The sequence below is a fragment of the Camarhynchus parvulus genome, chromosome 26 (genome assembly GCF_901933205.1).
Source record: "Camarhynchus parvulus chromosome 26, STF_HiC, whole genome shotgun sequence".
Lineage (NCBI taxonomy): Eukaryota > Metazoa > Chordata > Aves > Passeriformes > Thraupidae > Camarhynchus > Camarhynchus parvulus.
In genome coordinates this window covers 6,340,712-6,353,115 of record NC_044596.1, presented here as the reverse complement: position 1 = coordinate 6,353,115, position 12,404 = coordinate 6,340,712, and the positions used below count along the sequence as shown (strand labels likewise).

At 55.4% G+C, this 12,404-nt stretch overlaps 1 protein-coding gene across 2 annotated transcripts in view; it reads left to right on the top strand.

Moving 5' to 3' along the window:
* The window catches only part of KCND3 (potassium voltage-gated channel subfamily D member 3), an 88,505-nt gene that overhangs the window by 74,725 nt on the left and 1,376 nt on the right, over positions 1-12,404 (top strand). Inside the window, exons 4-7 of one of the 2 annotated variants that reach the window (XM_030965705.1) lie at positions 3,284-3,385; positions 7,146-7,238; positions 10,113-10,169; positions 11,555-11,802. In XM_030965705.1, the coding sequence (XP_030821565.1) occupies positions 3,284-3,385; positions 7,146-7,238; positions 10,113-10,169; positions 11,555-11,802 (500 nt within the window). The remainder of the gene's footprint in view (positions 1-3,283; positions 3,386-7,145; positions 7,239-10,112; positions 10,170-11,554; positions 11,803-12,404) is intronic. The other variant, XM_030965706.1, reaches the window with a different exon arrangement.

Sequence of the window (12,404 nt, the reverse complement as noted above, 5' to 3'; positions counted from 1 at the left end):
ATACCCTCAGGTGTGCAGGGTTTGGAGCTACCCAAACCCACCTGGACATGGGTGGAGGGGGCTCTGCACAGTCAGACCAGGTGAGCTCTGATTTGAGTCCCGAGGTCCCTTCCAGCCCCATCCTGAGAGTGAGGGTGCCCAGACAGCCCCGGTGCCCAAGGGGAGAAGGGGCTGCAGGGTTCCTGCCTCCAGGTCCTGCACTCCCTGCTCGCTCAGGGACAGGAGATCTGGAAAGCTGAAGTTGTCTGGCTAATGTGGAATCGTGTCATGGGTTGTAGCTTAATAGTTTTTTATCCCACATAAATCAAGAGTGAGCGTTATCTCCATAAGAACTGGATGAAAATCATTAATAAATAATAATTAGCTGTTTCCTGAGCCTGCCATCTGGTAAGCATTTCTCCCAGCCAGCAGCTCCTGCTCCCTGCACTTCTCCAAACAGCAACAGGATGAGCTCAGGCTCTTCCCGCTCCTCTGCCAGTCCCTTTGGGAAGTGCAGAGCCCCAGGATGCTGCACCCTCCCCACCTGTGCAGGTCTTCACTGCCCTGGTGCTGATTCTGAGCCCCCAGCTTCTGAAGAACCAGCAGAGCCCAGAAGTTCCTGAGCCCTGCCTTCCATCCTGCTCTGAGAAACACGTGGGCTCCAAGATAACCAAATTAATCATTCTAACCTGTAAGTGGCTGTCATTAGTATTATTATTTTCATCATATAAATTATCTTCCAGATTAGGTCATATGCATTTTGAGATCCTGTGGTTTCCTAGCAACTCCTCTCCCATCTCCATGCAGACACAGTGTGCCGTTTGCTTTTCCTTTTTTAGCCTCCTGTGCAGGGGTTATTTCAGTAACTGTGAGCTCAGGCCCGGCCCTGGTGACCTTTAGTCTGTCACTTTTGGGGGAGAAGATGCAGAATACAACCATCCCCCCCAAAATGATGTTTGCAGCAGAAGGCCAGAGAACCACAGGCCTGTACCTGCCCATCCTCAGTGCCCAGGCCAGGAGCTCTGCAGGACAGGGATGACAAAAACCTGCCCACATGTGGTCAAAACTGGCAGAATTTGGAAAATCTTAAACCCATCTGTACTGTCAGAGCCCACAGAGACACAGGGCAGGTACCCAAAGCCAGGCAGAGCTTGTGCCACCCGGCAGAGACACTCACAGAAAATTCACATTTGCACACTCACAGAAAAACCTGAGCTCTTGTTTTAAAGTTGTTTCTAGTCCAATGGAGAAAACTGTCTGGAGGGCCAAACCAATTTTAGGCACCAATTTTAATTAACTTCTCTAGCTGAGTTAATCAAGATATCTACCAAATTTAATCACGATGGGGACCGGAGCTGGGCGCTGAGACGATCCCAGCCCATCCTTTGTGCAGGAGAGCAGGATTAACTTCTGTCCTGCCCCACTGACATTTTTTAAAATAACAACGTCTGTTCTAAACTACAAAAGCTGTGGGGCTTAATTATTTAGATAGCAAGTGGCCCTGTTTCAAAAGGAAAAGGGAGCAGACCTCAGAACCGTCTCCACTCCACATGGAGTACAGCTATTAATATTTGATGCCCTGCTGGCCTGGAGGCAAAGGGAATAATGTTCATTACAACAGCCTGAGACTGAATCCACTTTAACAATTGACTGAGCTGGGGATGAGGATGAGCCTTCCCTGCAACAGGTGAGGTGATTGGACACTGGCAATTCCTCCAGCAGAGGAGCTGATGTTGTATCAGGCACAGAGAGAAATGGGAACCTCAGTGGTACCACCAGAGCATCCCTGGAAAAACCAGCACTGCACCCAAAATCCACCCCTGATTCGGGGAGAGAGATCCCTGTGGAATGTAAGGAACAGACACACAAAGGCACAAACTTGTGTTTAGGAGGAACCATTTAATGGCAATGTCATTATCAGAACAGAGGGACAATGCCATGGAAATGGAAATGTTGCTCAGTCCCTTACCCAGCTCTCTCCCACTGCCCCCATTCCACAGCAGCAGTCCCACGGATCTTGTGCCAGGTCACAGCCTAAGGCCAGTCCTTTCCAGGGCCTGGAGCAGCCCAGCAGCTTGGGGAAGGTTCAGGAAAAGTGAAGATTTCTCACTGTGCTCTCAGGCTGGCCCCTGTCCCAGGCAGTTCCTTGGCCCAGCACAGAGATCTCACTGATCTCACACTGATCAGGAGGCTCGGCGTTAAAATGGGACAAGGAAATCTAGGTGAGGAATAGAAAATAAAGCCAATTTCAGACGTCCCCGTTTTGGGGGGTCAAAAGAAGACCTATTTCTCAGCCTGGTCATAGTCTGTGTCACCCAATTAAAGCTGCCAACTTTACCCATGGGTGTCTCTGCCTGAGGAACTGTCTGCAGGGGCACAGGGTCTTGAGGTTAAAGAAATATTTCAAATCTTTCCAGCACTGAGGGCCAGAGTGGCTCACACCTGGACAGGGACAGAGCTCCTGAAATGGCTCCACTCTGGACCCACTGCAGATTTTTGCCTCCTGCCTTTCCTCTTCCTACAGCGTTTACCCATTAGCACCTCTAATTAGAGGGGAAAATCACGAGCTCCATGTTATTTAAGGGATTATGCAGCATTTTAAACTACAGCACAATGTAATTATTTTTTAATAGCTGCAGCTATTTAATGTATTTACTTTTAATGGCGTTTGAGTCATAAATTAACAGTAGAAGAGAAAAAAGGCAAATCGCTCAAGAGAGAAGCAGGCAGCAATTGAAAGTAAAACGAAAATGCTAAAAGGAATTATCAAAAAGGAAGAGGTAGGGTCTTGGTTTTTCTTGTTGGCATTTTTCTGGAGTGCTTTTATCACCTGTCCTGTCCCCCTGGAGGTGTGTATTTTTGGACAGTTCCTTTATCAGATGCCACAGCTGATGAAGCAGCAGCGCCACTGCAGGGCCCTGTGTCCCTGTGCTGCTGCAGGGGACAAGGACAGGGCTGGGACACAGAGAGGGCTTTGGAGGGCCCAGGGTGGGGGGAATGTGAGAAATGGAGGCACCTCACGTGCAGAGCACGTGCAAAGCCCCAGCCCCATTGTCCCCCAGCCCTAAGCCCACTGTCCCTGACCCTGTGTCCCCATCCCTGACCCCACAATCTCTGCCCTGTCTCTGTCCCTAACCCCACAATCTCTGTCCCTGTGTCCCCATCCCTGACCCCACAATCTCTGCCCTGTCTCTGTCCCTAACCCCACAATCTCTGTCCCTGTGTCCCCATCCCTAACCCCACAATCTCTGACCCTGTGTCCCCATCCCTGACCCCACAATCTCTGCCCTGTCTCTCCCCACAGAAGGCGCGCCTGGCGCGGATCCGCGTGGCCAAGACGGGCAGCTCCAACGCCTACCTGCACAGCAAGCGCAACGGGCTGCTCAACGAGGCCCTGGAGCTCCCGGTGAGTGCACAAATCCTGCTGGCCCTGGCCCTGGCCCTGGCCCTGCCCCTGCCCCTGTCCCTGTCCCTGTCCCTGTCCCTGTCCCTGTCCCTGTCCCTGTCCCTGTCCCTGTCCCTGCCCTGTCCCTGGCCCTGGCCCTGCCCCTGTCCGTGCCCCTGGCCCTGTCCCTGTCCCTCCCCTCCTGCCCCTGTCCCTCTCCCTGTCCCTGTCCCTGCCCCTGTCCCTCTCCCTGTCCCTGTCCCTGTCCCTGTCCCTGTCCCTGGCCCTGGCCCTGGCCCTGGCCCTGGCCCTGGCCCTGTCTGTGCCCCTGTCCGTGCCCCTGTCCCTGCCCCTGTCCCTGTCCCTGGCCCTGGCCCTGCCCCTGCCCCTGTCCCTGTCCCTGTCCCTGTCCCTGTCCCTCCCCCTGTCCCTGTCCCTGTCCCTGTCCCTGTCCCTGCCCCTGTCCCTGTCCCTCCTGTCCCTGTCCCTGTCCCTGTCCCTGCCCCTGCCCCCCTGTCCCTGTCCCTGTCCCTGTCCCTGTCCCTGTCCCTGTCCCTGTCCCTGTCCCTGCCCCTGTCCCTGTCCCTCCCCTGTCCCTGTCCCTGTCCCTGCCCCTGCCCCTGTCCCTGTCCCTCTCCCTGTCCCTGTCCCTGTCCCTGTCCCTGCCCCTGTCCCTGCCAGCCCCTCCCTGGCTCCCATCTCCCCTCGTCCCCAGCCTGGCACTCAGGGTCACACTCAAGGTCAGGAGATGGGACAGGGACAGGGCAGAAGATGGGACAGGAGCTGGGATGGAGCTGGGACAGGAGCTGGGACAGGAGCTGCCCTTGCAGGCAGGAGCAGGTTCTTTCTCAGCTCCCTCTGCTCCGTGCCAGAGCTGCTGGGGCTGGCCTGGGCCCCACAGCCCCCACTAGAAGCACCCTCTGCCCTCTCTAGAAACACCCTCTGCCCTCCATGTACCCCTTAGGAGGCTGATGTGCACTATCTGCTCATCTCCAGCTGGACAGGGAGATGTTCCCTGGCTCCTGGCTCAGGCTGCCTGTGCTGGGTTTATTTTTAAAGGCCTCCAGAGGCCTCTGGCTGCTCAGGAAAGTTTTAAGTGCTCAGATTGCTCAGCAGAAGCAGCAGACACGAGAGAAGGTGATTACATTAAGCCTGATCAACACCAGAGCAGGTATTAGCACATTGCATGGATTCCATTTCCAATAAATCAGCCTGCCATGCACGTGGGGAGCAAAGAGACAGAGAGAGGAAGGATGGCTGAGCCCCAGAGCCAGCTGGGGCTCATCTGTGCAGCCTCACTTGGGATCCAGTCCCCAATTTCCCTGTCCCTGGGGCACAGCCCTGCGTTGTGCCCCTGGGACAGGAGCAGGACGAGCTCTCTGAGGAGCCGGGGGGCCCAGGGGTCCACAGCCCGGAGCCCCCAGCAGAGGGGAGGCAAAGGAAGGGAAGGATCCGTCCAAGGACAGCAGCAGCAGGAGATCAGCTCCCAGAGGCTCATGCTCCACAAACGTGTGGATTTGTGGCATTTGCCATCCAGACACGAAGTGCTCAGACTGTTTTCTTCTCATTTAGAGGGTTTTTTTTAGTGGGCTTTATGTCAAAAGTGCTCGAGGGATGGTGAGATCCTTCCCATGGAAGCAGCCTACATATCCTCTTAGCACTAATCCCCTCGTACAGCTGAAATTCCCTTGGAGCTGCAGTGCCAGGAGGTGAATGCCCCAGGAGCAGAAGCCTGGCAGCTCTGGTGCCTTTTCTCAAGCCCCACATAAGGCTGGGCAGGGCCAGTCCAGCCCCTGCCCCGGCTCACCAGGGCTCACCTGGAGCACTAACATCGAGGGAAAGGGGAACAATTTGGGGTTGCAGAGCTGACACCACAGCATGCCGCAGCCTCCCCCAGCACCCAGCAGCTCCCTGAATGCCTTCCAAGAGCAAACTGCATGGTGGCTGGCACCAAAGCCTTGCCAAGCTGGCATCCCTGCTCAGAGGGCTCAGCTCTCTTCATCGCAGCCAAGCTCCTCTGCTGCAGACCCGGATTCTGTCAGGGTGCAGAGCCCAACTCTGCGGGACCCCTTCCCTCAGCCCTGCTCCCAAAGTGCCAAATGCCAAATGCCAGCCCTGGCCAGCAGCTCTGCACCTCTGGTGCCCGTTTCCCACCCGGGGTGCCCTGGGGGCTCCTGCTCAGGAGGAGGAGGAGGCAGAGGTGGCATTCCCTGAGCCTCAGCCCCCTCCTGGCACTGCCAGCCCCAGCCCAGCCCTGGGATGGGACACAGGGAGAGGCTGGGCTGTGCTGCCAGCCCTTAACAACTGCCTTGGCTCTCCTGCCAGAGCTGGGCAAGCTCTGTCTTGGCTTTCAGAGTCCATTTTGATTTGCTCTCAGGCAAATCCTCACAAAAAGATAGTGTTTGCAATATGTGCTCTTCCTCCCTCTGCTCCCAGTGTTTTAGTGCAGCATCATCTCAGCTTTAGGGCTCCCAAGGAGCTCCCTGGGGAACATTCCAGGCCAGGCTCCAGTGCAGTCAGACATCTCAGCAGGAGCCAGCAGGGCCTGCTGGAGCTGTTACCTCATCAGGAACATTGTTAATAAGAAAAATGGAACTGATTTTTTTTTTTTAGGCCACTTCTAAAAATACATCTGGGAATGTTCATCTTCCAAAACAACAGCAACAAAAATCCATAACCTGCCTAAGCTGCATTCCCACAGGAATCTGTTAATTCTGTGTTCAGGAAGTCAGATTGCTCAGTGTGCCACTCCAGCTGTGCTCTGGCTCTGTCACACTCAGTTATTCCTGCCCTTGGGGACCACAGCATCAGCTGGGAGTGGCACCCAGAGCAGGGCAGCTGTGGGCACAGTACTGAACAGTACTGAACAGTACTGAACAGTACTGAACAGCATTGAACAGCATTGAACAGTATTGAACAGTACTGAACAGTACTGAACAGTACTGAACAGTACTGAACAGTACTGAACAGCATTGAACAGCATTGAACAGTATTGAACAGTACTGAACAGTACTGAACAGTACTGAACAGTACTGAACAGTACTGAACAGCATTGAACAGCATTGAACAGTGTTTAACAGTACTGAACAGTACTGAACAGCATTGAACAGTGTTTAACAGCATTGAACAGCATTGAACAGCATTGAACAGCATTGAACAGCATTGAACAGTGTTTAACAGTATTGAACAGTACTGAACAGTACTGAACAGTACTGAACAGCATTGAACAGTACTGAACAGTATTGAACAGTACTGAACAGCATTGAACAGTGTTTAACAGTATTGAACAGTACTGAACAGTACTGAACAGCATTGAACAGTATTGAACAGCACTGAACAGTATTGAACAGTGTTTAACAGCATTGAACAGTGTTTAATGCTGGGGTGTGTTTAACTGCAATGCTGTCACCAGGGCTGAACTGCATCCCCTGGAGGGTAACAAGCGATGTCCTGGCAGCATGTTCTGCCACCCGTTTCCTCTCCTGAGCAGCAATTCGAGCCATGCACATCCATTTCTCCTCTCAGATTTAGGCGCCCTCAGTTCTGAGACACTGCAGACACCCTACAGCACCCGACCGTGCTTTGTGCACGTCTTTCCCTTTGTGGACAGGGGAAATCATTAATAAAAACCTGAGGAAACCTCCTGAGAGTCAGGAGAAACCCTGGGAGCCGGCAGCACTGAAGCGCCCTCGTCCCCGTGCCAGCCCCCGCTGGCTCTGGTTGTTCTCCCGGGTTTTCACCTGTTGGGGTTTTGTTCCCTCCTCTTTCCGCGGCTGCTCAGGGATCCACCGAGGAGGAGCAGCACATGACTAAAGGCACCTCCTTAATCGAGAGCCAACACCACCATCTGCTGCACTGCCTGGAAAAAACAACTGTAAGTACCAGCACAGGGCACAGCCCTGCAGGGCTGGGGGGCTGCACCGGGGGCTCTGAGGGACCCCTGGCACATCCCTGTGGGGGTGGGACCCACCCTGGGCTCCCCTGGAACATCCCTGTGGGGCTGGGATCCATCCTGGGCTCCCCTGGAACATCCCTGTGGGGTTGGTACCCATCCTGGGCTCCCCTGGAACATCCCTGTGGGGTTGGTACCCACCCTGGGCTCCCCTGGCACATCCCCTGGGGCTGGGATCTATCCTGGGCTCCCCTGGCACATCCCCTGGGGCTGGGATCCATCCTGGGCTCCCCTGGCACATCCCTGTGGGGTTGGTACCCACCCTGGGCTGCCCTGGCACATCTCTGTGGGGCTGGTACCCATCCTGGGCTGCCCTGGCACATCTCTGTGGGGCTGGGATCCATCCTGGGCTCCCCTGGAACATCCCTGTGGGGTTGGTACCCACCCTGGGCTGCCCTGGCACATCCCTGTGGGGTTGGTACCCGTCCTGGGCTCTCCTGGCACATTCCCCTGGGGCTGGGACCCATCCTGGGCTCCCCAGAACAGTCTGCAGTGGGTTCCACCTCATTCTCTGTGCAATGAGAGCAGGAATTCCTGTGCAGAGGGACGAGATGGGATTGGATTATCTGCTGCCCTCAGTCCCTCCCCTGCACAGGGCCAGCAGCAGCTCCTCAGCCTCTGGACACACATGAATGTCAGCCAGGGCTCAGGGAGATGTCAGAATAAGAAGTTTCATTTTTTCAGTGCTCCTGACAGACCCAAGTGCCCTTGCACGCATCCCACCGCTCAGGGGGGCTGAGCAGCACCAGGGACAGCTCTGCTGCCCTGGAGGAAGGTGCTGGGGGGACCCCAGGCACAGCCTGGCACCAGTGCCCCGGGCTGGGGAAAGGAGCCTTTGGCCCTGAGCTGGCCCAGAGAGGGTGAGCCTGTCCCAGGGCTTAGAGGCTGCACACAGCTTTGCTCATCTCTGGTTGCGAGGGCAGGGGATTTATCCCACAGCCAGTTTTACAGCATGAATGTCCTGTCTGCATCCTGCAAGGTGTTGGGAATGAGTTTTGTTTCTCATTAGTGACTGACTGTGTGTGCAGAAGTCTTTGGGAACATTTCAGATATTTGTTTGATACAGATGTTTTGCTTCCAGGTTTATAGAAAAGGTTCTGCAGTAAAGGAACACATTATCTATACCATGATTCATTCTAGGGAGAATGGAGAGAGGTTAACATTTGAAATATTCATGCCTTTTCCTACCTGCATCCATCATCAAGTGTACTTTTGATTTCTGACTCGCACGGGTTTCTTTTAGACAAATCACCTTCACTTCCATAGCTTGGCTTGTGCTGGAAAAGCAGCACTTGGGCCTCAGAGAGACACTGCAGGAAGCTGAGGAATTAATGACAGGAGCTCGAGGGTCCCAGGGCAAGGGCAGGGACTGATTCTTCCTGTACCAATGGCTCCTGAATCTGTTTTACACAACTCATCCTTTATTTCAATGTGACATTACCAGCAGATATTTCACAACCTGACTCTTCAGTTCAAAACTCTCTGCCCAAACCCCTCAGAGCTGTGCCCACATTCCACAGCCCCACTTTGAGCAGAGGGGCTGCAGCAGAGGGAAGCTGAGCCCTGTCCTGGAAAGGCTCACGGAGATTCTGACCTGTGCAGGGGCAGGTGAGCATCACTCAGGAGCTGAAGGAACCAAAGCGTGCCCTCATTAGTGCTGTGGTGCCCTAGTTAGTGAGCGTGGTACCCAGGCTGTGCCAGCCCACACTGACAAAGGCTGAGCACTTCAGCTCACAGACCTGCTCAGACAATGAGTGGCAGGGACTGAAAATGTTCCAAATTTTCAGGAAACAATGGCAATAACAGTGATGCTTGAATTTGGACTAAAACTCAGAAGGAGAATCGGCACAGAGGGGTTTTCCCTCATGTTTTTCAGCCAGTTATTGCCATGGTGCAGCACCAAATCAGAGAGCAGGTTTGGATCCTGCTCTGGAATTATCAGGCCAGAAGGTTCAATGGCTTTGTGTGCAGATCCTGTACTTCACATAATCTATTAAAACACCGTGCAACAGGAAATTTAAATTGCAGTAAAAGCATTTTTAAACACTGAAGAGTCATTTTGTGAGCAAGTTGCAGGAATGGAATGAGGAATGTACCATGGTTGCAAGCTTGTTTCAATGGGCAATTCACCCTTCTGAAAGCAGGCAGAGGATTCTGAGAGTCCATCATTTATTGGCCTGGTGGTGTCTGGGCTGCTGCTGGCACACACTTCCAGCTGAGTGGCTGTGAATGGCCCCAGATCTGCTGTGTCAGATGACAAAGTGACCCTGGAGTGCTTGGAGCTGCCACCACAGAGATTACTCTGTCATATTCCCACAGCAGACAGCTGGTTCAAACAAAAGGAGGTTTTTGCCCTCCCATTCCAGCTCCCAGACTGAGCCTGGACACTCACATGCTGTATTTTCTCCAAGTGCTGAGTGCCTTGAGCCCAGCCCTTCAACCCAAACCCTTCTTCTGTGCTTTCACAGAGTTTGATCAAATGCCACTGGTGACACAACAGCAGAGCAATCCCAGTCTGTGCCCTGTGCATCAGAGCTGGAGCCTTGTTTGCCTTTGGCTCTCAAAGGACCACAGCAATAAAGCTGCTCTGGTTCTGCTCTGTTCCCATCAACAGAGCTCTCCAAAGCTGAATTGGCAGAAGGGTTCTGGTTGAGGGGCCCGAGAGGAGGTTCTGTTGCCCATTCAAACTCGAGCTGGAATGCTGAGGCCAGAGATGCAGTGCTGGGACTAAACTTGTGGATGCTGGAATGGACAATGAATTGTGTTTTTATCTTCTGTTGGCATGTTGTCCCGTAGGGATTGTCCTATCTTGTGGATGATCCCCTGTTATCTGTACGAACTTCCACCATCAAGGTATTTAATCTGTTTTCTCTGTGGTCTCTGTGACGTGTCTGGACAGTGTTTGCTTCCTTCTCCTCCTGCTCCTGTCCTGGTGGTTTGTGCACGTGGCTCCCTTTGGCTTTCCGTGCTCCTGTTCCCTGAGGGAGTTGTGACTTGTCCCAATGGGATCTGGTGGCTGCCCTCAGCATGGTTGCTTTTGTTTCCCATCGTTTCTGAAGCCGACAGGGACTGGATGAGGTCTATTCACTGCACCTGGGTGTTCTTGGCCACACATGAGACTTCTTTCTTTCAGGATTTCTTGTTCCTTACCACAAAAGCTCTTTACAGATTCAGCTTTCTGAGTTTCCTTCCCCCTGAACACTTCCCCCTCTTCAGTGCTGTGTTTATTGCCCCCAGCTCGTGCACTGCAGGGATGCTTTGAGCCCACCAGCCAATGCCAGGTGATCACCCCAATGAAATACAGTCCTGCCCCAGGCATGAAGAAGAGGAGCATGAGCTCTTTTTGGCTTCCATAACCACGTGGCACTCCAGACTTTTTGAGGCCGTTCTGGAATGCAGCAAAAGATGAAGAGAAATTCAAACCCTGCAGAGTGACCGTGTCAGGCTGTGCGAGCAGCGATGGCCTCACGCCTTTCCCACTGCCACAGCTCCTCTCATTTCCCTGCTGGCAGGGCAGGGCAGGGCAGGGCAGGGCAGGGCAGGGCAGGGCAGAGAGTGCCCTGCCCAGTGCAGCCCTGCAGGAGTGCCCTGCCCAGTGCAGCCTGGCAGGAGTGCCCTGCCCAGTGCAGCCCTGCAGGAGTGCCCTGCCCAGTGCAGCCCTGCAGGAGTGCCCTGCCCAGTGCAGCCCTGCAGGAGTGCCCTGCCCAATGCAGCCCTGCAGGAGTGCCCTGCCCAGTGCAGCCTGGCAGGAGTGCCCTGCCCAATGCAGCCCTGCAGGAGTGCCCTGCCCAGTGCAGCCCGGCAGGAGTGCCCTGCCCAGTGCAGCCCTGCAGGAGTGCCCTGCCCAGTGCAGCCCTGCAGGAGTGCCCTGCCCAGTGCAGCCCGGCAGGAGTGCCCTGCCCAATGCAGCCTGGCAGGAGTGCCCTGCCCAGTGCAGCCCTGCAGGAGTGCCCTGCCCAGTGCAGCCCGGCAGGAGTGCCCTGCCCAATGCAGCCTGGCAGGAGTGCCCTGCCCAGTGCAGCCCTGCAGGAGTGCCCTGCCCAATGCAGCCTGGCAGGAGTGCCCTGCCCAGTGCAGCCTGGCAGGAGTGCCCTGCCCAATGCAGCCCTGCAGGAGTGCCCTGCCCAGTGCAGCCCGGCAGGAGTGCCCTGCCCAGTGCAGCCCTGCAGGCACCGCAGCATCTCCCGCAGCGGGGCAGGGCCGCCACCCCGGCAGTGACAGCTCCGCTCTCCCCGCAGAACCACGAGTTCATCGACGAGCAGCTGTTCGAGCAGAACTGCATGGAGAGCTCCCTGCAGAACTACCCCTCGTCCCGGAGCCCGTCCGTGTCCAGCCAGGCGGGGCTGGGCGCGTCCTGCTGCTCGCGGCGGCACAAGCGGAGCGCGGCGCTGCCCAACTGCAGCGTGCCCGCCACGCGGCTGCGGAGCATGCAGGAGCTGAGCACCATCCACATCCCGGGCAGCGAGCAGCCCTCGCTCACCGCCAGGTACCGGGGGGCATGGCACGGTGGGGCTGGCAGGGCTGGCAGGGCTGTGCCCAGCTGTGCCCAGCCGCGGGGCTGGCAGGGCTGTGCCCAGCTGTGCCCAGCCGCGGGGCTGGCAGGGCTGTGCCCAGCTGTGCCCAGCTGTGCCCAGCTGCAGGCCGTTCTCTAGCCAGGGCCTGGGGGCAGCCTGTTCGTCTCCACACCAGTGACGATCCAAGGGAGGTGGCTCCTGGCTGTCCTGGCAAGGAAGGAGCAGGTTAAAGCTGCCCCAGCCCCCAGGGCAGCCTGGAGGGTGGATGTCAGGGAAGGTTCTGCCCCCAGAGGGTGGCAGGCACAGAACAGGCTCCCCAGGGAACGGGCACGTCTGTCAGCCAAAGCTCTTGGAGGGCTGAGGTGGTCCCACAGGACACTTCACTGATTTCCGTTGTCCAAAAGCCTAAATTGCCACTCCAAGCATCACTGGGAAGCAAATCAGAGGAATTTCACAGTGGTGCCTTAGTAGCTGTGACCTAAAAGGCCGTAAAGGACACAGGTGAAGTGTCCCTTAATAGAAAATGTTTAAAATTTAATTTTACACAGAAATTGCTGAAAAAGAATCATTTGTT